The 27,247-nt window shown below is 39.5% G+C and overlaps 1 protein-coding gene across 2 annotated transcripts; it reads left to right on the forward strand.

Moving 5' to 3' along the window:
• The first annotated feature begins 1,337 nt into the window (after positions 1–1,337).
• Positions 1,338–27,232, forward strand: LOC102224251 (uncharacterized protein KIAA1107-like). 2 transcript variants are annotated; one of them, XM_005807120.3, is made up of 19 exons: positions 1,338–1,668; positions 2,141–2,259; positions 4,095–4,274; positions 6,322–6,425; positions 6,738–6,855; positions 9,148–9,237; positions 10,283–10,363; positions 10,451–10,547; positions 11,238–11,329; positions 12,036–12,138; positions 12,548–12,730; positions 13,427–13,591; positions 15,025–15,154; positions 15,851–15,912; positions 17,269–17,800; positions 18,970–19,057; positions 21,291–21,406; positions 21,493–23,346; positions 26,312–27,232. In XM_005807120.3, exons 2-19 carry the CDS (start codon positions 2,156–2,158, stop codon positions 26,809–26,811), a joined length of 4,599 nt encoding a protein of 1,532 aa, XP_005807177.2. In that variant the 5' UTR covers positions 1,338–1,668; positions 2,141–2,155; the 3' UTR covers positions 26,812–27,232. The 2 variants fall into 2 exon arrangements, with proteins under 2 accessions (XP_005807177.2, XP_023195113.1); XM_023339345.1 differs by having other exon boundaries at positions 11,241–11,329.
• Positions 27,233–27,247: the final 15 nt, after the last annotated feature.

The raw sequence follows: 27,247 nt of genomic DNA on the forward strand, positions 1-27,247 counted from the left end.
TGTCAGACTGCAATGCTTCTTTCGCGTCTTCAGCCTATTTTTGGGTGACTATTGTCGTCGGGTGTTTGAAGCTATAAACAGAATCTCATCCTCTATGTTTTTGTGCTTGTCTCACCAGCAGTCACTGTAAGCTTTTACACAGAGGAGATGGGGGGGGGGGGGGGGGAAAGAGCAGAGGAGGCTTTACTAAATTTATCAGAGTCGAGTGACGCAGCAGTTTGAAGCTTTTTCTGCAGAACAAACGTCTGGATAGTTGATATTTATAACTTTCCTCTGTGCCAAAGAAAAATGCTGATGTAGAGTCATAATCGTTTCACATAAACGGCTTTCAAAGAGTGTCAACACAATCACACTGTTCCCCCTGAAGATGTAGATTGAGCCGGTTTCAATTAAAAGAACTAAACTGGAAAGTTCTATTTTTATTTTAGATTGCTGAACTATACACCTGCACTATTGTTTGACATTAATAAACTTTTTTTTTTCCCTTTGAAAAAATTGTTTTTGTCCCAATGAATTCATATTTAACCCCAGCTGCTCTCTGCAATGACAACAAAACAGATGTTTGAATCCTTGCACCAGGCATTTGTGCTCATTTTGCCGGACGTATTAAAAGTGGCGTTGACAGCCGTCCTAGTGGGAGGAGAGCAACAATGGCAGGAAGAGAGGATGACGTCACATGCACGCTTGGGACCTTTCAGGAACAGTCAGGAAATCTCGAAACCGGCGTGCAGAAGTAAAGGCTATTTTTATAGTCCGCATTTTACAAAGAAATAAGCAATGTTTCGTTTTCAGGTGGGAAATAAGAATGGTCAAATTGATATATACAAATAGAATAATCCTTTATTTGTCCATTTTTGGTGAAATAGGTAGGTGTAGGTGCAGCAAATTTTGGAGAAATAGAAAGAAACAAGATACAACAATCTGAATAAAACTGTTGAAAACTATACAGCTGTGAAAGTAAAAGATAATCCGTTTTCACTTTTAATTTTCTACAAACGGTACGAACTTGATTCATAATATGCCCAATCCAAACGTCTCATTCTACTTTTTATTTTTATTTTTGCCTTAAAAAGAAAGTTAGCTGCAATGTCTTGTTTTGTAATCTCAGTGCCCTTTGTATTGTTTATATTCATGCATAACCATTTGGATGCAGAAAACTGCAAAAACGAATCAGATCTATCACCTCCTAATGGGAGAGATAGCGTGAATGCAACTAACAAGCTATTTAGAGTTGAGAATATCGGGGACAGAGAAAGGCGTCGTCCTAAAAGCGTGACAGTCCACGTGCTTGCACTGCGCATGTCAGAATACTTCCTGACTCGTCCGCTCCTTGGTTATTTGTCCAACCGTGTCTCGTGGGCGGGGAGCAGCGTGCAGCAGTGATGTCAACAACATCGGTCAGTGGGTCAGCACCCTTGTAATGTCGCTACGTGAATATATACAAATGCTGCCAAAGAGAAAAAAAACACGGAATATTATTTGTGCTGGTCTGTTTTTGTCACGAGCCACTCGAAGTTCACGTTTAATCACATGCACCGTTATCGGTGGCCAGTCTTAGCTAGCGCTAGCATGCTAGCTTTGACAGGAAGATAAAGAGATGTCCAGTGTATTTGGTGAAGCACAGACGGAAGCTAACGGAGACAAAACAGGCACACTCTGACAGCTCAGGTATGTTTCCGGTATGTTTATGTGGTTTTGTTGGTATTAATTCAGACACGGTTAAATAACTACTGGACTTTTAACTCCCCCTGTTTCTTTTATTTATTAACTAAGCGCTTGATATTTTAAAAATAATTTACGCCTTTATTTACGTTATGAATGTGCGGTGAAAATGACCTCGTCATCGTTGTCAAATAATTTTGATTCTTGTAGCCGCTACCTGTCGTTACCACTAACTTGCGAAACAGCGCCTCTCCGGTCAGTTCGGCGAAAAGCGGTATTGCTACAAATACAACAACCTGCAGAAATATCCATATAATACACAGAGACATTTGATTAAATCTGCAGTCAGTAAGATAATATAGTATGGTTTCTGAGTGAATATGTTTTTCCCCAACTGTTTAGATTATCATGCCATTATTTGCAACTTGAATCTGTTCTCAAATCACAAAGTGAGATGTATTATATGTTTATCTTTTAGAGAATTTCTTGAGCCATGATCAACACTGAAGCTGCAAGAGAATTCCAGGCCAAAGAGCGCAAATACAAAGAGCAACTGAGGAGATGCTTATCATCAGCTTTGTCTGCAGACCTCAACAGGTAATATTTACCTCTAACTGCACAGGCATTGAAAAAAATCACGTATTGTTGTCCTCACACTTCACAATTATTACACCTCTTTGTTTTGGCTGATCACTTGAAGAACTCCAGATAAATACTGTACACAGAAATTCTTGTGGTTGAGTATACTTAATTTTTGTAAAATCATATTGCAAAATATATTTTAAAATTATATCTTGAATAATATAATTGTAAGAAAAATGTTAAAGAGGGATAGCCGTGAGCCTGACTTTTAAAGTGAAGCCATATGAAGAAGATATCAACACACCGAGCTCACAAGGAATTTCTTCTATAAACAAACTTTTTTAATTAGCTAATTGGTCACATTGATACAAGCCATCTGGGATGGGAATCTTCTTTTAACAAGAGTGACCTGTCAGTTTTTTTTTCTTTACTGTGATTGGAGCTGCAGAACAAATGTGATACCGGCATTTGATCTATGAATGCACACTTGGCCGACGCGGCCTGTTTTCTGGGTCACCCAGATCAGTCATAGCGGCAGGATGAGATATGATGATGGTAAAGAAGAAGTGGACCGCCTCAGGACTTGTGTGTTCCAAAGTCCTCATGTGGAAAAACAGGCCATCGGATATATATTTAAAGCTCTGGACAGGAATTACGATGAGGCTTGAAAAGTATGGGAATTTGATTAATGTATCTCTGGGTGTGGATAAGAAGGGAGTAAACAAAATAGAGAAGAGATGCAAATCTTTAAGTGCCTAGCAATTCAATTTGATTCTGATTTTTAGGGTTACGATTCAATTCAGAAACGGCTTATAATTCGGAAACCAAATTTACTAATCTTATAATTATTCTGTTTCAAAAATGTGAGTGACAAGGGGGAAAGAGAGTTAAATACTGCATCAAATTCCATCAGTTTATATTTATACAAAACTAGGCGTGTGCATCGAATCCTGTAACTTAAATGACCAGCATTCAGTTAGCTTAGCTGCCTGGCTTTTTATTAAATAAAAAGAATGATTCAAAATATTATTTGTACAAAAAATTAAGCAGACTCAATTTTTGAGCTTTTTGAATTGATTCAGAATTCCCAGGACTAGAAATTGTGATTCTCTGTGGAATAGATTTTTCTGACCCTCTAAAACAGAGTATCAAAAAGTTTTTTTACCTTTGATTTTTTTTCATTTACCCATCAACCCATCAAGTTGGTGTTTTACTTTATTTTTTTTCCTGGTTCCATAGTAGCTGCACCACTGTGCTCTGATCTTATAGGGAAGGTTTGTATTTAGACTTTAAATGAGTAAACAAGGTTGACCACTCTGGATATTTAAGTCAGGCAAAGTATGGAATTCCTTAAAACACGTTATATTGGCGATCGGCTGATACTTGCATGTAAAACTGATCTTATCTACCTCTACAAAGGGAGAGCTGACTGACAGACCGGCCCAGCTGGTCATGTCTGCACATTTGCGGTTAACAATAGTCACCCTACTGTTGCCGACTCGGTTACTTTCTCGCTATTTTCAGCAAATTTTTTAAAGATCTGTGTGTGATCATACAAAAAACTGCAATCGGTGCACCCCTATGCTGTCACTTTCCTAAAATTGTGACCTAGGTAAAACGTTTACTAAGTAAAATGTAAGATTTAGGTTAAAAGTTTTTATTATTTATTTTTTTTATGTCAAAATCACTTTTGGCAAAAAAATGACTGAATGTGATGATATGGAATTCTGAGAAAATGTGTAAAATGTTTCATTTCTATTTTTTCTTGGTTTTAATATCTGTGTATTTGTTGCTATGGTTTTAAAGTCTGAGGCAGAAACCTGGAAAATAACTGCTGTGTGTCTCTCCAGGTTGCTGCAGGAGGAACTTGAGGCAGATGTCTCCCTGTATGCGGGTTCTGGTTCAGTCCGAGCTCACAGAGCCGTGTTGCTGGCCAGAGCTCCTCATCTCCTACAAGGACAGACACATAAAGATCCCATCATCATCCATCTGCCAGGTTACGATCTGCCGGCACTGAAGGATTTTCTCAGGTAGATTCTGAGTTCTCTTCTGTTTCCTGGATTACTTCACAGAACAGCATCACTTAAAGCCTCAGACCGGCATTTCTTTTGGCACTAAACTTCCACTGGGTGTCTTACAGAGGTTCATTTACATATGTTATGAACCTCAATAAATGCCAAAAATGCTTCCATAATTGTGTTATTAAAGAAAAGTTGAGTCGACTTCTCTAAAAGCAGCCTCTTTTTTTTTTTTTTTTTTTTTTTACCCCTCCAGGGGATCTTTTTGTGGCCTCTAGAGTCCCTTTTTTATGAAGTAGGCTGACAGGAAAGAGGGAAGGAGAGGGGGAAGACATGCAGTAAACGTCGCCGGGTCCGGGAGTCGAACCCGCTACAGCCGCTTTGAGGACTTGAGGCCTCCAAATGTGGGTCGCACTAACCCCTACGCCACCACGGCACGCCTGAAAGCATCCTCATTTAACGTCTCGGTTATAATGATACTATAAATGAGCTTTAACAATCTGTGAGTCGAGTCGTTTAGAGGAATTCATAATACCGCTGAGAATTTTCTGTTTGTGACTCATACTTGAAAGGGTTCAGATGTCTCATTGAGAGGTTTGATCCTTTAGGGAGAAGCAGCAAATAAGTCAATATGTTACTCGGGTTCTCTGTTAACTATATACGCTCATCCTTAAAAAGCAGCTGCTGCTGGGAAAGCAGAGACACAGATTCTTACAGCAGTCATGGGCTCCTACATCACATTAGGAATGCTTATAATTACATGTGAACTTTTGATGTTGTTTGCACTGAATGCCGACTCATAACTGGCTGCCAACTGAAGAGATGAAGGCTGAGAATAGGGCCTTCTTCAAAATGAATATAAAAGTGTAATTATTTCATTTAGGCAAGTGAGTTTCCTTCTGAAGTTTTAATTTGATCCAGCTTCATTGAACTCGCTGGGTTTCATTGGAGAGAGCTGGCTATTGTGCACAGTCCATTTCATTTTATTGGAGTTGAGGTTTGAACAATTCCAGAAGCTTAATGTTGCTTTCCAAAACAGTTATACAATCTTTTTATGATCCTTGCCCTGTCAGAACAGCCAAGTTTTGAACTGCTTCAGTGCCAATGGTTCCTGTGGACTGGACAAAATAGACTACATGTACATTCTTCAGTTTCAACTCAACTTTGTTTCTGGATGATTTAAACTTGAATATAACAGGATGTTCCAACAGGAGCCCAAACTGTGACAGACAAACAGCCACCCTCACCTGAGTGATGTTGGAAAAGTATGGATCATTCTTCAGAGCTAAATGAATCAAACTCTAGCATTAGCGATAAAAAAGACTGGATAAATATCCAATCAGAATCCTGCCTAAGGCTTATTGATTGCTTCTCTGCAACTCCCCGATGAACATTTCTCTAAATATTAGTGCTCTGGACTAAGTATAATTTTGACCTTGTGTTCAGACCTTTTCACCCAGTTCTTGTTTTGAAGCATCACTAAGACTGGTGGTTGTAGACATGTTCCATCCTGAAATAAAATGAATAATGAACAATCAAATCATTATTGCTATGACGTTCATACTAGTGTACATAAAAGCTTTTTACGTTCACTGTAATATCTCCCACATCAACCGACTTCCTTTAATGCAGAGAAGCTGCAACTCATCTGCCATAACAGGAGGTGTAATACCTAGTTTTCTCCACCAGGAGCAGTGATTCATTTCCAACCTCAACCCCTTTCTGCCTGAGCTATGTGCCTGCTTGTGCTAATAGAGGACTGTATCTTTTGTTCTGAGTTAAATACATTTTAGGAAAACAGATGTTAGCCAATTAGAGAAATGAATACAATACTGCTTCTCAGTTCCCATGTGGTCAAGGTAGTATACCAGGCAAAATACAGAATATACATTGTTTTTGAGAAGGTTTATGTCACTGATTAAGATAAACGTCTCTGCCCACAGGGTGAAAATACTACTCAGTCCTGTGGCGACAGAAGTCATTTTGTGTCAGATGATACTGTAGCTTGGGAACGCACAAAAGGTTCCGTTTTAATTAACTTTCAGAGTCTTACCCACAGGCAAGTGTACACAGCAGAGCAGAGCATGCGAACGCCTGAAGCAAACCGCGACGCAGAGAGCAGCGCTGCAAACCGAGCAGATCCTCGCAGTTCCATTGACTCAGGTAAACAGATCAACACGTGGAGGGTTTATTCTGGATCATGTGACCACTAAGCTGCCCACCTCTATCCACTTTCCTCACATTATGTTTTCTTAGTCATAATCTACTTAAGAGCTAATCCTGTTTGGGCCTTTGTTGCTGTTCCTGCTAATTATAACAAGTTCCTGCTTTAAATGACTACAGATTTAGACCCTACCTTGTCTTTATTCCCTTAGTTTACATTGTTTTATCAGTCACATAATGTATCCAGAGCAGATTAAAGTTCACGTAAGATGTTTTGGTGCTTCCTTATTATTAATCTCTGCTCCTGTCCAGGTGTGTTTGTTCTTGAACCAGCCTCAGGCCTTGGTGCTGACTTGCTGAATCTGTACAAAAGGGGAGAGCAGTGCGACATCACCATCCAGGTGGCTGAGCAGGTCTTCTCCTGCCACAGGTAGAGCTACTTTAGTAGCTATCCACTAGACTACAGTTTCTTTGAAAAGTGTTCATGCACCTGAATCTTTTCTAATGATGGGAAATCTCATGGCTTTGCTGAGTAAAGGAGCTCTTTTAGATCCCAAATTGTTTCTTAAAGTTTTTGTTGAAGTTAATTTATAACTAAATAAGTAATATCAAATTGTGTTTTGAACTCGGTTACTAATTTGCAAAATATACAGAACTTGAAGCATTTAATATTCATATAGTTTGATGGTATCCTCAGAAAACAAACCTCCACTATTAGAATGAGTGAATAGTTGAATAGAAGTGGGAAGGGAATCTAGAACATTTCTGAAGAAATTTAAAAGCAACCTTCCACAGTGAGCGTATTCGGACTCAAATGAGGGGTTCTGATGCTGACTTAGTTTTTGTGGGCCTCAAGTTTGAGCATTAAAGCTTAAATGGCTTAAAACAAAATATAGTTTGTGTCTCTTTGTTGCATATCATGCAAATGTCCAGAGTTAGCTAAAATGCTGTCAGTAACATATGAGCTATCAATAGCATGTTGACCTCCAGTAATATACTCCATCTAGTATGCAAACAGCAATATATAAGCTAAAATTTGAAAAATTGCTAAGGTTAAGATTCCATTTCTCAGAAGCATAAGGGCAGTCATTAGCCTTGTTGACTAACATTGACTTATGTCATAATGTTTGCTAACAGCAGTTTAGAAGCTAAAATTAGCTAAAATGCTATCAATAGCATGTTGATTAACACAGACTTTTCAATTCAGCATGTTAAGTTTAGCTTTCGTATCAAATTATCTATAATGCTAATTTTAGCTATTAAGCTAATGTTGCTCTTCAATGCAATGTATTTATGGCAGGCCCCAACAATACCTTGTTTTTAGAGGTTCTTACTGCTTGCTACAAATCTGAAAATGTAGTGTGCATTTTGTATGCAGCCCTACTGAGTTAATATTTGTAGAACCACCTTTTGCTGGGTTTCCAGCTGTGAATCTAATTGGGTGGTACTCTATCAGCATTGTGCATCTAGACATGGAATCATTTCAATATTATATACTGCAGTATGATTCAAGCTGAGTAGCTGTTATTAGCATATATTTTCGATTTTTGCTTCAGATTCTTAATTGGATTCAAATCCAGACTTTGACTGGGCCATTTTAACATTTGATCATGTTTTAATTTAAACCTAGCAATAGTATCTCTAACTATGGGAAAAACTAATCAGATGGCAAAAGGCAAAAGTTCAATTCAGTTTCACTTAAATTTGGTCAATTATCAACATTAAACGCAGAAATCAAAAACAATAATACTTTACCCATAGTTAGGCTGAAGCCAAGGCTTATGCCTGCCTACCAGAGCAAAACGTTTTCTGAAAGTGGAAATCTGGACATAAGGGCTGCAGGGACAGGCGTTTGTGTTCCTTCTGCAAACACTTTCAGATTTAAAGTAAAATAAACAAAATTACTAACTTTATCACATAAAATCCCTTTATAAATAGTGTTTATAACAGGTCTAAAAATCAAGAGTTGTGAATGGGTTGGCAGGGCTCAGTATTTGAAGGTTATGGTAAATATGAACAAACCAGAAAACTTTTATCAATTTTGACATATTTGCATATTCCAACCACATTGTATTCTACATTGCCTAGCAGATGAGGCTATTCATGATTGAGTGTAAGAGGGATATCCACAGTTATATTGCAGATTTTCTCTTTAAAAGTGCATAGGATCACTACCTGAATAGAAATTTCACAATATTATTCCTTTATCCAGTAGGTGGTGCTACATTAAGAGCTGCTGTACACCTTTACATTATGGTGTCATGTTGAAGCCTTATGTTATGTTGAGTGTGCCCTTTCTACATTATGTAACACGTACAGCAGCAGAGGTGCAGCATGTGCTGCCCCACTCAACAGTGGGTGGTCATTCAGTGATTCAAAGGTAGTAGTTCCAACTAGTAACCATGGAGACAGCTTCCTCTCGACTCCTGTGCTCATCACAGAGAAGCTGGGCCACGCTCTGATCAGCTGTGATTGCCATGGCAGCAGAGATAAAGTTCTCTCTGTCCCTTAACTAAACTTCATTGAATAGATAGTTCAGACCTTTACTAAAGCTGTATGAGGATGATACGATTGTGTGGGTAATTGGGAGTACATATGCAAAAAGTTTCAAACACCATCTTTAATAAAGCATGTAAGTAAAATGAATTATAGAACAGAAATAAACCATTCTAAGCATACGACATATGCATTAAGAAAAAATTCTGCTTCATTGGCTTTCTAGGGCGATCCTGTGTGCACGTTCTCAGTACTTCCGTGCTATGCTCAGTGGGAGTTGGATGGAGAGCACCAGACAATGCATCACTCTGCATGGGTAAGACTTCTCCTCACCTCAAATCTCAACGTTTTACTTTGCAAACCCAAGTACTTATAGGATGCCACTAGTAAGATCTTTGATGGTGTTTGGATTCCTACCAACAAAGGTTCTTGTTTGAGATGCATTAATGTCTAGCCTTCCAAAGATGCTGAGGAGCAACTGTTAACACCCACACCATCTCTGCCTCCACAGTTTGTTTCTTTTTTCTCCTCCATGACGTAAAGTGTCATCCGTCCGTGCATTGCTGATCTGAGGGTAACAGAAGAAGACACGGCTGTCAGATTGGAGAGTGATTGTGTTGATTCGCTAGGGAAGCCTTTTCCTTCACCCTCAGGCTGCAGTCTCGTGCATTAAGTGCTGGATAATGTATGATTGTATTTACAGGAGTCAGGGTGATGTTTAAGCAGCTCTTAGCAGAACTGTTTTTGTGATGTAAACGCAAGTTTGTACACATATAGACCAAAAAATTTTCTCTGTAGTCTTCAGTGTCAAAAACAAACACTTCTATTTTTGGAAACTATATTTAAAATGGTGCAACAACTTGTTTGCAGAAGTGTACAAACTTTAACAAAGTCAAAAACCAAAGTTATTGATGACTATCTGTATTTTGCCATGGTGTACAAAATAATGAGTGGAACTCTTTGTTTCCTTCTCCTGACCAACAGTGACATTAAAATCCAATTGAGACATCTGAACTGAGGGTGTCTGCCCGATTTGAAAAAGTCTTAAATTTATGTATCTAAAATCCAGGCTTGAAAATATGTTAAATTCTCTTTAAAAAAAATATGTTGGCCTTAAATGCGTCTAAAATTTTGTCATCGCAGGACTATTTAGTCTTGTTTATTCTATGTAGGTTTCTTTTCTCGCAGGACTTCACTAATATACCCTTGTTAGCTTATTAGCCTTATTGTATCTGACATACTGTAGGTCCAATGCAAATAATTGTGAACTAGTGAAGAAACATCGTTGAATTTGAATCAAATGGTGATTGAACAAAGGTTTTTGCAGTTTTTTAAATGTTTATTGATGTCAACCTTTTCAGCTTGGGACCAGATGAGATGGAAATCTTGCTCCAGTTTATGTACGGAGCTGTCATGGATTTGCCCAGCGGAGCCAACGCCAGGTACCGTGTGTCTGAGTATGGGGTTCAGAAATCACTGCACTCAATGAGAAAACAGGCTAATCTGAATGCTATCTCTCTACCACACAGTCAGGTTACCATAGCTGCAGACATGTTGGGTCTAGAGGGGCTCAAGGACTTGGTGGAGATGATTTTTACCCGAGACTACTGCCGCTTCTTCCCCAAGGTTAGAGAAGCATCTGTGTTACTGAAGGCAGTCTGCTAACATTAAGAGGTTTTGTCTTTAATTTTGAATAAAACTTAGAAATTCTCTGTCATTTAATTTACAAACATCAAATTACTAATCTGTTGTCAACTCTGATAAACCCACCTATTTTTTTTTTGCTCCATTTCTTTTCTGTTGGCCATTTTGATCAGGAGTCGATGTAAAGGACAGTAAAAGTCCATCCAACCAGTCAAATACATTTTATTGTTGGCAGGATGAGTTGGAATGGATGACACATTAAATATAATAGGCTATGAAATTTTGCATACCAGCAGTGCTTCACCACTGTATGCACTTATTTTGCTATAAAGATTGTAAGTTAATTTACACTGCGCCTCTGTTATATTTTAGTGCTTTACTTACTAAATATGTTGGTTTGGGGCAGAACATGTTACACATCCACTTCCAGTTTTCTTCTGGTTTTTGGGGTTTTTAAATCTTTTTTTTTAAACAAAGTTTAGAATTTAGATCAAGTCATGAACTTGACTGTAACACTTCACACTGTTATATTTTCACAGACCAGCTTGTTTCTCTTCATAAAAAAACATAATATTTACTTGGTGTATACAAAGGATTTCTTTGGTAAAATATTAGCACTAAAACATCAGTTTTTTAAATGGATGGTCTTTTTTTTCTTTCTCTCATTTCCAGCAGCCAGTTGATGGGGTTCAGAGAACGGTTCTAGAGTGCTTGTCGCTCACACACGCATTAGGGCTCCAAAACCTCCACATGCTCTGTAGGGGGTAAGTTTGCATTCAGCACCAAGTAGCAACTGTTAATGAGAAAAAAATCACATTCTGAATGCTATACAATGATACATTATAGAATATAATTCACATTGAATACTAATATTCCGACATGTTTGTATGTTATATGAAAACATTTTGAAAAATTACAGTTATTTATGACTGGGCATAGTTGGAGTCATTCTTTCCACTCCTGGTTGCAGCTGATTGACTTCTTTCAGACATTTTTCGTCACTATCTTGTTGCTAGGTAACCAGGCTTTGGGTTCATGCTTCTCTTATTAAGCAACCAAGAGACGAGGACAAGGTTCCGGGGCAATCTGCTTTAATGAGAAACACAGCTTGTCTACAAGCCTAAATTTGAATGTTTTTCTTTCATTCTAGTCTGGCTTTAATATTATATAATTCAATTTACATAAATACTTTTACGTTTTAGAATGTTTTTGGATAATTTACTATTTTTCATTGTGAGAATCCACCTTTATACAGCGCTTTCCTTAAATCTTTACACTCAAACTTTTCTTTTTCTCTCTTCCACACTATAGCCACAAACATCCCTGCATACTACTGGTTCATGTGATGAACTCAAAATAATGCGTAGTTATAAAGTAAAATCTGTAATCAGAAATTAAACCACATGCACACTGTGTAGAGCCTATGGCTTCAGGAAATGCTTTTTAATTATGTCCACTCTGCGTATTCAGGTGGGTAGCGGAACATTTTGTGAAAGCCTGGTGTGAGAGGAACTTCTCCCTCCTGTCCCCGGAGCTGCAGCGCGCCTGCATCACAGCCGTAACGGACACAATGGTGAGTGGACTCCTCCCACAGTCATCTGATCTTCTCTTTTCAAGCCCAAACATCCATTTAAACAGTTCATTTCCACAGGAAGGAAAAAGCACGATGATCTGATTATAGATGAGCTTTATTCAATTCTGTTATTAGCATCGGCCTAATTCAGGACTTTGATGAAGATTGATCTGTGCTTGCAATTGGTGGCTGTGAATCTGTGAATCAAGACTGACCCGCTGTGGTTCAGACTTGGTACATGCTGACAATACAGCACTATGAGGGAATTCCCTCCTCTGATCAACAGGGGGTTGGGCAAGAGTAAATTATTATTATTATTATTATTTTATCTGATGCTATTCGTTTCACCTCTTTTGTTGTTTGTTGTTCTTAGAGAGTTTTTCTTTAGCTGATAGATGTTTTCCCTCAGACTGCACGGAACGCAGTGACGCTGCTCTGTGGCACGGAGCAGCTGATTGGCAGCCTCCCGGAGGTGAAGTGGGCCCAGCATGTGAGGGCCATGGCCGTGGAGCTCCAGGAAGAGAGCCTGCACTTCGTAGTCCAGCACCTCCCTAGGGTGATCCACACTCAGGCCTTCCACGACCTCCGCAGGGTAATAACGGCTCCACACCTTTTAAGCAGGCAGTGCTCACCGTGCGGCCCAGGGAACATTTCTGCTGCCAACTGCAGTTCAAGAATGATTCATATTTGTTTTTTAAGCTATTTATTTTTAATCAGGATAAAATTATTTTCTCACAGTTTAAAATGTCAAGTACGGCACAAAAATATTCATCTTTTCTGAGAAGCCGACTTTGCTGCACTCAAATTCGCTTGTATTTAATTTATTCAACTCGGCCAGACAGAAGGCAGGAAACAGAAGTAAACAACAGCTTCAGCTTCCTGTAACCTCCTTAAATCAGGTTCTTACAGTGTGAAATAAAATCTGTTCAACCAAAATGCCAAACAAACACCAGTTTGACCTTTAAAATTCTCACCACAGGCTGGCGATTTTGGAATTGTTTTACCTTTTGGATGTTTTACCTTTCTCAGAGCTGCAGTAAACATTCAGTTCCCAACTAGCAACAGATATGTCAGCCGGGCCTCTTTTTTTCATGATGGATTGATCGGTGCTATTTAAATTCAAAGTTTTACATTTTGGAATAATGTTTTAGAACTTCCTCATGATGCCATTTCTTCACCAGAAACCTACAATTAGTGGGTTTAATGTGACAAAATGTGAAAAATCTTAAGAAATGTGAAGACTTTTACATTGCATCTGTTTTCTCCTTGGTGTGTCACTGACTTGCAGAGGGAGGAGTTTACCAGAGAGCCGACGCTGCTGAAGAAGTTGTGCTTGGCGGTGAGGGAGGGTGTAGCAGTGGACAACTGCTGCGATCTGTTCACTGCTGTCCACTCTCTGTGTGAAGATAACTTTGATGGAGATTTCCACCTGGAATATCAAAAACAAGAGGAGGTAAACTAATCCTTATTCTTAGTTGGATTGTCGTTGATTGAACATATGTTTGTTAAAAGAAAGCACGACCTTATTAAATTTGAAGGTTTTACTTTATTAGTTTGTAGAATTATGTAAATGCAAATCCAGAATAGACAATACATGATACATTATATGGTTACTTACATAATTCAGTAGATTTTACAACAGTTTTTAGTAGCATGAATGTTTTTGATCCTGCAGTGACTTTATTTTGGAACTCAGTCAGACCAAAGTGTGGCATTTTCAGCCACTGGACAGATTTTTTATTTTTTTTGGCTCCTAATTTAAGACTAGTATAAATTTGTCTAAGTCCTCAGGGAAACCAAATTCTGCACTTAATTGATTTATTATAATTGGCAAAATATAGCATTTTAAAAAGTGACCCAAATCCTGTTCTTGCTGCTGTGATTAGACACATTTTGTTTGCTAGTCTACAAAAATAAATATTTGGAAACCGCATGCTTTTCGTTATGCAAACCAACAAATGTATGTTTATGTTTTGGATCTACAATGATTTACAGACCCCTCTTCCACAATACATTACTTCTTTATTTATTTCATTATAATGTCACATGTTTAGTTTAATGTGGGAGACTTAAAACAATATTTTTTTGTGTTTGTCATTCAAAAAGCATTTTTATTGCCAATGGGTACTCGCATAAGATCACATCTCATCTACAAAGGTCTGAAAAATCAGACCTTTGCTGATGTTATTAATTATAGGAAATCGAACTCTCAAACAGCATCATTCAGTTGCTATATCAATCAACAGCAGGCCCAGAGGCTGTTTGACAAAGTCTTCCAGCAGAACGGATGATACCCGATTTTATTCTTTGGTCTTCAGAATTCAATGACAGCATGCAGCCTCAGATTGAGATTCAGGTGCTTTGTTTTCCGTTAACCAGCAAGAGAAATCATCTGCAAAGCAACGTAAAGACGAGAGCTAAGCTTGTGAGATGGCTCCCATGACAAAGTGACCTGGCTGCAGGAGTTAAAGCCATGTACAGTAGAGCAGGATGGATTAGGCTGGGGGACGCTGTGACGTACGCCGGCTGCCTCACTAATCTAGCCGTGTGTGTCTAATGTCGAAGGCAGTGTGTTGTTGGTAAGATTTGTGACAGCAGAGAGCAGCGTTGGTTACCGTTTGTCCTCCAGCTCCATGTTTATAACCAGGTGTGAAAACAGAAATATGGACATCGGCTCATGAGGTCCCAGATTCCATTTAGGAGAGCTCAGCCACAGAGGCAGAGGGCAAGGGAGGGGCAGAGAGAGAGAGAGAGAAAGAGAGGGAAAAGGGAGGAGGCGAGGGTATTTGTTGCCATGGTGAAACATTCTTGAAGCAGCTGCTGATTCGCCCGCGCTGCAGCGCACCCCTTCCATTCTTCTGCCTGTCTCCTCTGTGTCACCGCCAGCCGTTCAGGCAGGAGATCGGCACTCTACGCGGGCGCCTCTGGACCTTCCTGCTTCAGACCTCTTATGCGGCTCGCCACACGCCGGGATGGGAGGCACTCTCACCCAAACACAAAGAGAGGATATTAGCAGGTAAAGGCTGGAATTCTGTCTTAAACCCTGGCTCTGAGTATGGAAGTAATGTGAATGCTTTTCATTTGTTGTCTTCTACTAAAGCCGGTGGCTCTCCTTACATAAAAATCCTCCAAAGTTCTCTCTGCTCCAGCTTCTTATATTACAGCAGCGCGCTGGCTGCTAACCCATTTAATATCCAGCCAGAGCTTTTATGAGACATGGTGGCAGTGTGTGTGCAGCTCGCTGGCTTATGAATGCACATCAACATGGTAAATGGACCAGATGCGCCATGCTTGTTTTTAACAGGATGAAGCTTAGCCTGCTGCTGTTGTGGCTCTGCATACATTTAAAAGCTTTCACAAATGCAATTACCAACCCGCTTCATTCATGTTGATCTAATAATATTTGGAAATGGGATGCATGAATAATTGATATGACTGGTATCTGTGTTTGGCCCAGTGGTCCTACAGTTCTTAGCTGTGTGTTTAGATTCTAAGGATTTAGGATTTAGAACCTTTATGTTTAATAAATGTGGAACTTTGCTTGTAAGAGAATGTACCAGATGTAAATGAAAGATCATTAACGATATTTGTTTTTTATGTTAAATATGTGATTGAAATAATGTATTGTTGTTGTTATATTGTGTTAATGTTGTTATATTTTTGGTAAACCTCATTTGTTCATCGGTGACTTTTTTTCTCCACCTTCTGACAGAGGCTATTGATAAAGGTGACAATCGAAGACTCGGTAAAAAGCCAGTGTTCACTAGCTCACAGGTAATGATGATTCATCTGTTTGGATCAGACACAAGTAACATTTCATTTTGCTTTTATGCATAAATTGAAAATTTCTTTATAATGAAAATAAAACAATCTTTTTTTCAATTGCCCAAATCTATCACTTCAGTGAAGCTGTTCAAGTTGTGGGGCACAAGTATTTATAGAAATGAAACCCAGTTAATTAGTTATTTAACCAGGCAAAACAGCTAATTGCTCACCAATTTGTTTTCTTGTTTTTGCACACCTCAACATGTAGAGGCATGTCTCAGCCCCTAATAGTTAGTTTTATAGATCCTTTCATATAATAACAGCTGTTTCAACAACAGGAAAACCTAGGATTTTATGCTTTTACTGTAACTATATAGAAGCTTTAAAGGGACAGTGTTATGTAAAAATCAACAGTTTTGAGCTTTACATCATGTTATAATGTTAGTCCTTTATCAAAAACATTCCTGGAGTGTTGCTTTGATTCTTTCATTCATGTTTGAGGAATCCTTTAATCTCTATGGTAACCATTCAGCTGTGCAAAACACCTGGTTGGACCTAGCCAGGCACAGCCTCTGAGGCACAGCTCCTCCTCAGAGCTGCAGTTTAGAAACTTTTGAGCTTCTGCCTCACAGAGCAGCACTCCTCTGTGGTTCCACCACTCAGGTCCTTCAGACTAGCCAGCAGCAATTAGCGACACTTGGCTGAACTGCTCGTGTGCTGATCTCATTATAGGAGCTACTTGTCAGTGAAACACTGGTAAAAACATTATTAAAGAGTTAATAGAGGAGCCATGTTGTTATGATTTCCTGAAGATGGAATTTCAGAAAGGATTTAGTTTTTAAAGAGACTATGACAAGGCATTGTCATAGTTGATCTACAAACAGAGCAGGAAAATGTAATATTGTCTGGTTGCAGTTACCAGTTGTTTTCTTGGTGCATCTCTAATTTTGTCATTGCAAGAATTTTGCAAACTTAAAGGGCAAGTTTAGCTCATGGCAATCCATGGAAGTGGCCATCCTTTAGTCACAGTGTGTCAGATGCCCCCATAGTAAAAGCTAGAAATAGAAAGTGAACAGATTTATGGGATGTAACTGATGTGTTGTCTAAACGCTAAGACATCATAAATTAGTGGCTAAAAGCTCTGCATGTCCCTCAGTTCATGTAGAAAGTCAAGTTCTGTGTGCCAAAATAGAAAGCTGCCTTTTGATAGACTCAGCGTAGATCTGAGATTAGACATCAATGTAACACAATGGTCTAATTTTATCCACTATCCCTTTACTGCTGATTTTTCTTTTTTTTATTCCCTGCTGATTGACCTAGTGCAGTAATACAGTAACATGACTCTTGTTTATTTTTATCCTGCAGTCAAAGGCTGTAAAATGCCCCACATCTCAGTCTGAGAGCTCTCCGGTTCACAGGACAAACCGGGCGCCGCAAAACAGAAACCCAGACCTCCGCAGTGCCGCGTCAGCCATGAAATCTGATGGTCTGAGCACGGCGAGCAAGCCGGGAGAAAGCCAAAACTCTAAAGCAAAGAACGCAAAGAAACAAGATAGGAGCGTGGCGACAAAGGCGAAGACAGCGTCGGCCGGCGCAGCGGTTGTCAACGGCGGGGCAAAGCGGGATGTGGCCGGGGCAAATGGCTCGAGAAACTCCCACGGGCCAAAAGAGCAAGAAAAGAAGCCGAACCCAGGCGCGAGGCCTAAAACCTCCCCCCCCAGCTGCACAACCACAACCCAGGCGACTGTAGCGAAGGCCCAGAAAGGTTCAGCGGGAAAAGCCGACAAGTCCGCCGTTGCCGTTACTACCCAAGCACATCCCAGTGCTTCATCCACATCAGCCACTACCTCGCCAGAAAACTGTGCCAGCAGTCTGCACGACAGCCACTCTATTCCAGGTTTACACTCTTTTATTGACTTCTTTATGTTTCATCAGCATCACCAAGATTCATTATCCTCTAGCGGCAGAACAGCAGCCGAAGCTGAATGGTTGTTAAGTCGCCTCCAGAGATAAAACTGTAGCCGGAATTAGAAAGGAACATCGGTTTAATTAGTGTAATCAATACTGTGCTGTCCCTGGGAGGGAGCTTTGGAAGAAGGGGCTTATTTCACGTCTGAATGCTGATTTGTCCGGAAACAAAGCAACTCTCTTCGTCAGTCTGCAGGTGGCAGCAGAGGTTGCAGCCTTCCACAGCTGTCACATGGGGGGGGGGGGGTCAGACCACTGAGCTTTTTAATGAGGGAGCTGGAGCTGGACGACCAACTGTCCTGTCCAGTCCTGCTGGTACAAATATACAATCACCACTGTGGAAGGCTGTTCATTCAGCTGTTTGACTCTGTCTCCAAAATGTTTGATCTAACAGCTGACCAGTCTGTAGGACGGAGTATTAGGGCCAAGCTGAGAAAATAAACAAAAATGAAATTACGAGAATAAAGTTATAATATTACGACTTTAGTCATGCAATATCATGACTTTATTCTCAGAGTAGTATGCCTTTATTCTCGTATTTGGACTTTCTTCTTAAATTACGTTATTCTCAAAATATTATGACTTTATTCATGTATTTTTAAACTTTATTCTCATTTGACTTTATTCTCATAATATTGTGATGTTAATCTGGTATTACTATGACTTTATCCCCAGAAAAATACAACTTTATTTTCATATTAATTCAACTTTATTTCTCTTGTTTCCTCTTCATAGATGTTAATATTATGATTTTATTCATGTAATTGTATGACTTCATTATCGTAATTTTATTTTATTGTTTTTATTCTTTTTTTTTTCTTGGTAATACTCCATTGTAACTCTGGCTTAGTTGATGCATATGTTTGATAAGACCACGGAACCAAATTACTGTTATAATTCTTCATTACACATCTGTACAAAAGAGATACATGTACAAAAGTAGTTTTGTTTTCTTGAGTTCGCACAATCCCAGAACACCTCATTCTCATAACTAATAATTACTCATGTTACTGATAATTCTTGTTTTCTTTAATGAGATTGTTTGATGCACAGTTCATTTCTAACAGATGTTCATGTGTTTCATGTCCTGCTTTCTAGGTACAAAGTCCAAGCCACAGGCCAAAGCAGTGAACAAGTCGCCTCTGACCAAACAACCTCAGAGGTCCGACACAGCAAGGACCAGCAGGTGAGAGTTACTGGCTTCAGCTTCCTTTCATTTCATAGCTGGAAACAAAATAAATTCATATCCATCTCTTCTATGGTTTGAGTGTTTTGATAAACTATAGAGATAAGTAATCATAACAGTTCTCAAATCTAGAGAATCTTTATTACACTCTATATTTATTGACTGCGACTCAGATCCCTGTTCGAACCACTCATGGGCCATTATGACCACTGACTGAAACACATTATAGGGTTCTTTATCGGTCAGTAAATTAGATTTCTCTGTTTTCAACTATAGATAAGATTGTTTCTTTTTGTCTTTCTCTCTCCCTCTTTCTTTCTGTCTCTTTCAGTTACTCTTTCTTTTTTTCTGCTGGCAGCTGCAGTGGTAGTTGCCATATATTCATAAAGAACTTTTGCATTTCACATTTTAAAATGACCATTAAAAGGCCTTAGAACTCTGGAAGGTAAAGTCTGGAAAGGCTGGAGTTTTATATGAAAGATTAGTAGGATTTCTGAAAGGAAACAGATAACCTCCTCCTGCAAGAATATTATTGTTATTGACGTATAGTTTCTTGTTGTGGCCTACAAGCAGAAAAAAAGCAGGTAGGAACCAGCTCATAGTCTGTACAAAACATGTTTTGGCAAAAGGAAATATTAGTTATGAACAGACCAAAACTTGACAAGTACAAAATAACAATGGTGCAAAGTGACACAAGCTAAATCAGTGTTGAGTTTTTGTGCGTCCTTTCGTGTGTGTGTGTGTTTGGATCAAGTTGTTCTCAGGAGGATAAAAACAACTGTGCAGTGTGCTGTGACAAGCCTCTTGTTTCCTCTTCAGAGATGTTAAAAATATCCATTTCAAACTTAGCATTACTGGGCTGTGGTGGCTAAAAACCTGGCTTTTTCTTAAATGCTAAAAGGAAACATCCTGCACTAGACTGTGCAAAGTTAACAGTTAAGTGCACCATCTTTCAGGCTGGTCCTCAGATTGATACATGTTGGATACAAAAATATTTTTTACTAGTCATCGTTTTATCGATGATTAAATGGGCTGGAATGGAAAACGTTTTGATTGCTTTGAATTAAAACGTTGAACTTGCCTTCTGCATCTCTAACTTGAAGTAACTGTCTGCCTTTTATCTGATTCTTTCATAATGCTGTGGAGGAATTTCGGCCTCTGTCTTTAAAAAACCCTCTTTAGTTTAATAAGGTTTGTAGATCTTGAATAGTTCATAGCTTACCTAATTATGGGCCAATGCCTTTTGCCTGACTGTGTGATTGGGCCATTGCCACGCTCTATTTTCTTGTCAATCAGTTGCTTAATTTACTGTCGCATTTTGAATCATTGTCTTGTCACATGACCCAGTTTAGAATAAGCCTAAGTGTTGTATAAAATAAGCCAAATACAGTTCTAATAGCCAGCTCAGTGACACTAACGCTCCTTCTCCATTGTCAAGCCTCACACTAGCCGGTTAATGTCTGGTTCAGTTCTAGTCAAGTTGAGTGTATCTCCATTGGTAGTGTGTCGATGATGTCATTTTAGTGTGTCCCATTGGTTGGGGGCAGTTTCTCTGAAATCTCTGTGTTTTTGTTCGTTGCGGGTTGACCCAACCAGTTGACCTTGTTTGCGCTCTTCCGCCACAATAAATAAAAAGGTTTGGAATTATCAATTTGCAGCATACTTTGCTCCCATCTGTTTCTAATTGTCCTGACACAAACTTATACCCTTCCAAATGGAGGCCTTCTGATTGTTTGATCATTAGAGTCTTTCTGATTATTTGAACTTACTGACATGTCTCAACCCAAGAAAAACTGGCAGCTCTCCTCAATGCTTTCCACTTCTAAGTAATCTACACTGTTGAATGATGGACTCCAAATAGTTTGGAAGCAGCCTAATCTTTGCAGCTCTTTAGATTGCTAAAAAAATTGCATTCCAACATATTTTCTCAATTTCAGTGCCAACTGGGGATTTTTTTTTCATTATGTCCTGACATGGAGAACAAACATACATTAAAGCATAAAATATTTACAGGTTTTGTTCTGTTTCCTTCTAATTAATAATTAGATGGAGAGTTACCCGTGAAAAAAATGGAAGGGGAAAGTAAATGCAGTTGCCATTCCTAATTTACCTTGTCTCATGAATGAAATAAAAATTGGAGTGAAAGTGACTTCTTTTAAACCAAATGTTTTATTTTTGTAATGTATTGTTTGTAAAATTATCCCTTTGGCTTCTTGTTCACCTATTTTACCAGCCCAACCAATAAATCAAGTGTGAAAGATCCAGCTAAAACCAGAACTAGTCCAGCAGAAAAGTCTGCTGCAGCAGCAAAACCAGACACCAAGGGAAGAACTACATTGGACCATCATGGTGAGTTGTTCAAGCTCCTTAATGTAGCTGTCTGTCAAAATATTGTAAAAGTGAATTCATGTTTTGAGTATATTTTTTTCCTTTAGTCTCCAAGCTTGGAACTTCTACGAAAAAGCAAGCCTCTCCCAGAAAGGAAGATAGCAAGGATGGACTCAAATCCTCAGGCACCAATAAAGTCACCAGTGATACTAAAAAGAAGACCGTAAAACCTGTATCAGCGAATGGAGTCTCGGCTAAATCTAATGCCAAAACAGCCAAAGTCTCCTTGAGTACCAAGTCTGGATCAAAGCCAAAAAATACCCCAGACTCATCAGCTGAAAAAGCTTCACCAAAAACCTCCAAACCATCCAGTCCTGCTCCATCCAAGATATCAGAAAGTAAAAAATTAGAAGCAGTGAATGGTAAAACATCAGAGCAGAGTCCAATTGACGACTCCGGTAATACTGTGAAGCGTAAGGATATTGTGCAACTTATGCCTTCTGCGGCACAAAGTTTACATCCAGTAGGGCAGAGTGAGGAGGAATTCCTACCTTCAGAAGTGAGCACTGACCACATTGTGCAGAAGACTGAAGCAGAGTCAGAAATCCAAACGAGTCCCCAAGATGAGACCAGTGTTACACCAACACCTAACAAAGTCCATCATGTCCACTTTGCAGAAGCAGTCGCTTGTGAACAGTTGGATAAAAGTAAAACAAAGCCATTTCAAGATGCCGTAATCACTATTAATGTAAACGGTGGACCAGAGCACGAGTTTCGATCACTGAATTCCTCAAAAGACACAGAATGTCTGGCCGGCACCCCTGGCAGCATGGGAAGTATCGACACCCCCATAGAGGACTCCTGGAGTGGAATCAATCATCAAATCAGCCCTGAATCCGAGAGCGGCAGCACGCATACCACATCGTCTGATGACATCAAGCCCCGCTCTGAGGACTATGACGCCGGAGGGTCACAAGACGATGACTGCTCCAACGACAGAGGGGTGTCCAAGTGCGGTACCATGCGCTGTTCTGACTTCTTGGGTCGCAGCAGCAGTGACACAAGCACCCCAGAGGAGTTGAAGATGTATGAAGGCGGCGCTAGTTTGAGGGTAGAGGTGCGTTTGCGTGGCAGAGAGGCCGAGACCACCAGCGAAGAGGAGGGAGCTAGACAACGTCCACGTTCTTGGTTGCAAAGAGAGGAGGTTCTGATAGAGCACACGGAGGTCAGAACCAATGAGAGCATGAAAGGTGTTCCCAACTATTCCGAGGAAGAAGAAAATGAAGAAGATGACGATGAGGAAGAGGAGGAAACGGAAGATGAGAGGTCTGAAGTCGAAGTTATTCCAGGTGATGGATCACTGCCAACAACAGAACCTTCCCCACACTTTCAGGGCATCATTAACCTGGCTTTTGATGATGACTGCCCAGACCAGGAGAACAACGACCAACCGGACTACCAGTCCACCTCTACCTTCCGCCGGTCAGTGCTGCTGTCTGTTGACGAGTGTGAGGAGCTAGGTTCAGAGGAAGGAGGTGCCCAGACTCCACCTCAGCAAACAGATGAAGCTTTCACTCCCTGTGATGTTTTCGAGTGCGACTCCACTACGTGTCCTTCAGGTCACAAACAGAACACCCCGCCGCTCAAACCCGAAACCACTGCCATGAAACTCAACATAGAAGAGAAAGAGGAGTTTGTATTCCTCACAGAAATCCAAGAACCAACCAAAGAAGAGAGCAATCATGTTATATCGGATAAAGTTCTGGACTCTGACACTAAGGAGGTGCCTCCCCAGGAGCGCCCATGCCACCTGGATCTGCACCACACTGAACAGTACAATGGAGGGAATAACAAGGGTCTCCCCAATACCTCAGAGAGCAAGAAAGCAGATTTACATCTAGACTTAAATGAACCTCAACTGAGAGGGGGCTCTGCTGTGCAAGCTGCACAATCTCCATCAGGTAATGTATGATCTACGGCCCCATTGTAGACCCCAAATCCAGACCATCAAATTTCCGTAGTCACCAAATTTGTCCTTGCAAAATTAATTCTCCTTAGCTCCGATTCCCAGACTTCCTTTCAACATGTACCTTATCTAGTATTGAAAAGAAGGATATAAATGAGCTTAATAGTGAAGTAATCACTTCAAACTCCAAACCATAAATGCACTTCATGTTTTCATTGCTCAAAACTTGCCTTCATCCAGATCCATCCATTGCAGAGCCACATTAATATCCATTTAAAGCTGGATTTTTGGTGTCATAAAACCAATTCACCAAATCTCTGCATTTTAGAAGAGCTAAACTATGTTTGATCAAAGCATTTAGGCAGTGGTAAATGACTGAAACTTAACCGCACTAAGAGAAATGCATCTGTTTAAAAATAAAAGATGCTGCCTTGTGACGAGGCCTCTGACCAATGCACTTTGATGTACATAAAGATAAAAATATTCTCTCTGTCATTCCAGTTAAACAGAAGAAAAAATCTGACCTTTTAAGCTATAGATTGTTTGTCGTAGGCTGTGGTGCTCCTTACAGCATTTTGAATCAGTATGTCAACACTAAAGGAATCACGACTGAGTTTTTGTTTTGCTCATGCCACTGTGACCTCTTAAACTGCACTGGCTATGAACCAGTGTAACTACATTTCTTTCGTTCTCATTAATTCATAAGATCAAATCAAGTCTGAACAACACTGTTCACAAAATACTTTTTATATTAAGGAAAAATGCAACTGAAATACAAAATATAGGTGAAAATAATTCATATTCAGGCCACAATTAATCCAAAACATATGGAGATGTATTATTTATGTGTAAATATTTCTGATTGCATTCAGCCAACGTATCAATAAAACGTTCCGACATTACTCCACTACACATTTGACAGTTTGATCGCTACATAAGCCAAGCTGTCACAACATTTGAATACAACTGTTGCACATTCAACTTAACGCTACTGAAATATTGCAAAACACACAAAAATATGAAATGATATGCAACATTACGAAGATGGATATGTCTGTGCTGATGATAAGTCATTCACCTCTGTATGTAAGGGGCTTTACATGGAAAATGTAACTGATGTTTTGCTCTGCAGTTTGATCAGTTTGGGTTATTGCTAAAAGCCAGCGGTAATGTAAATTTACCACTGGGTAAATTCATCTGACATAGAAAATTTTATTTCTAAGCATTTAGTTGATACTTGAATATAAAAAAAACTCCTAAAATGTGTGACATCACAACAGAAGTAAAATACGCTCTGAACAGTCAATTCCACACCTTTGATCCCAATACACACGCACTCTTCTGAACAGGATGCTATTAAAAGTGACACGCACTTTAAAGATGTGACATGACTTGATGTTCTCCAAAGTCCCAGAAGTCCACACATCTGGACCAGAATAACATGTTTTTCAACATATCAGCATGCACAGCACGGTGCTACAGAAGTCAATACAGTCAATACAATACAGTTTTTTCTTTCCCTTCTCTTTCCAGAATCATCAACATAATAAGTAAATTTATTATTAGGAAAACACAAATTTATCAAAGAAAATCCTCAAATGAATAAATCCTGATATTTATTTTTTTCTTTCAATTACGCACTTTTTTTCCACCATCAAAACACAGGACTCCAGGTTTGTAGGGTGAAACACTGACCAAAGTCTGGCTTATTACTACAAATTTTGTTTACAGTTTTTACAACAAGAGCAAAAAAATAAATAAAAATCTTAGAATGATTTGTTGATTTTAAAATACTGTATGTAGCACCTTTACAAGTGTAAAGCAAATGTTTGTGAGATTGACCCAACCCAAAAGTCCCATTGTCTAAAAATGATTGTATGAAAAAGAAGACACCATATTGCCACTGCTTCTCAGAAAATATTTTTTTGGGAGAAACGTTTCGTTTGCATCCCTTTGCTGTCCCTTTTTCTGTTAAGGTAAATACCCATTCCCAAGGGTTTCTTTTTGTTTGTTTGTTTTTGTTTGCTTTGTAGTTTGTTTTTTTATGATTATTATTTTGCATGGCACACATGCATGATGTAATCACTTTAGTTTGTATTTCACTTGTGCCATCCTTTTATGTCTTTTTTGTACATTATCTCTAGTCATCCCCAGTAGATGTGTGTGTAGAGATATAGATGTCTATTGTTTATGGAAAGTGTTTTGCTGCTGAGTACATTTAATTTTATGTGAGTAGCCAGTTTAAAGTACGTAATGCGTGTCTAGAGCAGCTGTTATAGTCCTGCCACATCTCTGGTTTTTCCCAACCACATTCCCAAAATGTGTTCCTGCCGCACCATTATTGCAGTACTATCCCATTGCAAAAGTGAAATCTGTTGTTTTCAGCATCAGCTAACGAGTTGGTAAATTCATTTGCCATATTGTGAATGTTCAAAATAAGAAGACATGTTAAAAAAAAAAAAACATGGCAGCATGACATTTTTGTGTCTTCAGCTTGCAGTTGCATTTTTGTGACAGTATTTGTTCTCTAGCTCTGCCTGTAAAGAGACCTGTGCACAAACCTCAGAACATATCAGTGTTAACTCTCAGAAAAATGCAAAGTTCACTGGTGCTGGCAATGCATGACTTCTTTTGCTTTACGAGTTGGATAAAGAGATGCATTCAGAAATACATTCCTTTGTACATTACCTTTAAAGTTACTGTCTACCCTTTCACAGAGATCTCAGTCATCTGGTACATTGTGGTTCACAGCAATAGCATTTCTTTTTATCTAATCATACTGCTTCTGCCACCTTGACTTCTCCTTACGTGACATCATGTTTGAAAGGGAAACAGCTGCATTAAGGGTAAAATCTGTTATCTGTGTTTCTCCTTAGCGTGTAGTAAGTCATCTATTAAGTGTAAGAACTGTGGAAGAGTGTTTCAGTTTGTCATTTTGCAGTATTGTCAATTGTTTTTAGGGGACAATGGTCTTGACAGACTGGATCAAACCTGCAAACATGACCACCGATCATCTAAAGTCCTCTCTCCCATTTATGAGATGGACGTGGGAGAAGCGTTTGAGCGCTGTTTGGATAAGGACAGAGATGTTAGACAACAGGTGGACGGCGAGAGGCGGAAAGGGGATGCGGAGAACGGCAGCGACTTTGCCAAGCGAGACTGGAGCTTGCTCAGGCAGCTCCTGTCGGAGCACGAGTCTAACCTGGGTGTTATCAACCCGGTGCCCGAGGAGCTCAACTTGGCTCAGTACCTCATCAAGCAGACGCTGTCCTTGTCCCGGGACTGCCTGGACGGGCAGGCCTTTCTGTCACCGGAGAAGGAGACTTTCAAACGATGGGCGGAGCTCATCTCACCCATGGAAGACTCCTCCACCAGCATCACGGTGACCAGCTTCTCTCCGGAAGACGCCGCATCCCCACAGGGAGAGTGGACCATCGTGGAACTGGAAACACACCACTGACTACTCAGAGGAGAACCTGCTGGACAGTTGACCCCTCTTATTTAAAAATGATATGTTTACTATCTTTATTTATGCTGTTTGTGATGTCACGTCTTTCTACTCACATCATGTCCTGGATTGTGCAGATTGGTGGACTTTACACCACTTCCATTCACATTTATCATTCCGCCCTTAAAAGACTATTTGACACGAGCAGGCTGGTATGCATGCAGATATTTTTGTAGATTGGACTGTTCAGTTGGTGTCTCTTTTAAAACCGTAACAGACAAAAGACTCTAGAAGAAATGGTGTCTTTTCTTTAAGACATTTTCTTTCTTTGTAGTCTTACAATATGGTTTACTGACATTTCTTAAAGAAAAATCAAATTAGCCTTTTGGCTCCTGTTAAATGTAAAATAAAGGTTTGTGTTTCTGGAAAAAAATGAAGGAGGTGGTCA

The sequence above is a fragment of the Xiphophorus maculatus genome, chromosome 9 (genome assembly GCF_002775205.1).
Source record: "Xiphophorus maculatus strain JP 163 A chromosome 9, X_maculatus-5.0-male, whole genome shotgun sequence".
NCBI lineage: Eukaryota > Metazoa > Chordata > Actinopteri > Cyprinodontiformes > Poeciliidae > Xiphophorus > Xiphophorus maculatus.

Excerpts from the sequence above, each read along its gene's own strand:
- LOC102224251 (XM_005807120.3), top strand. The coding sequence starts at position 2,156 with ATGATCAACACTGAAGCTGCAAGAGAATTCCAGGCCAAAGAGCGCAAA. Across the intron at positions 4,275-6,321 it reads GCACTGAAGGATTTTCTCAG|GCAAGTGTACACAGCAGAGC; the intron begins GTAGATTCTGAG and ends TCTTACCCACAG. Across the intron at positions 17,801-18,969 it reads CGACAGCCACTCTATTCCAG|GTACAAAGTCCAAGCCACAG; the intron begins GTTTACACTCTT and ends CCTGCTTTCTAG.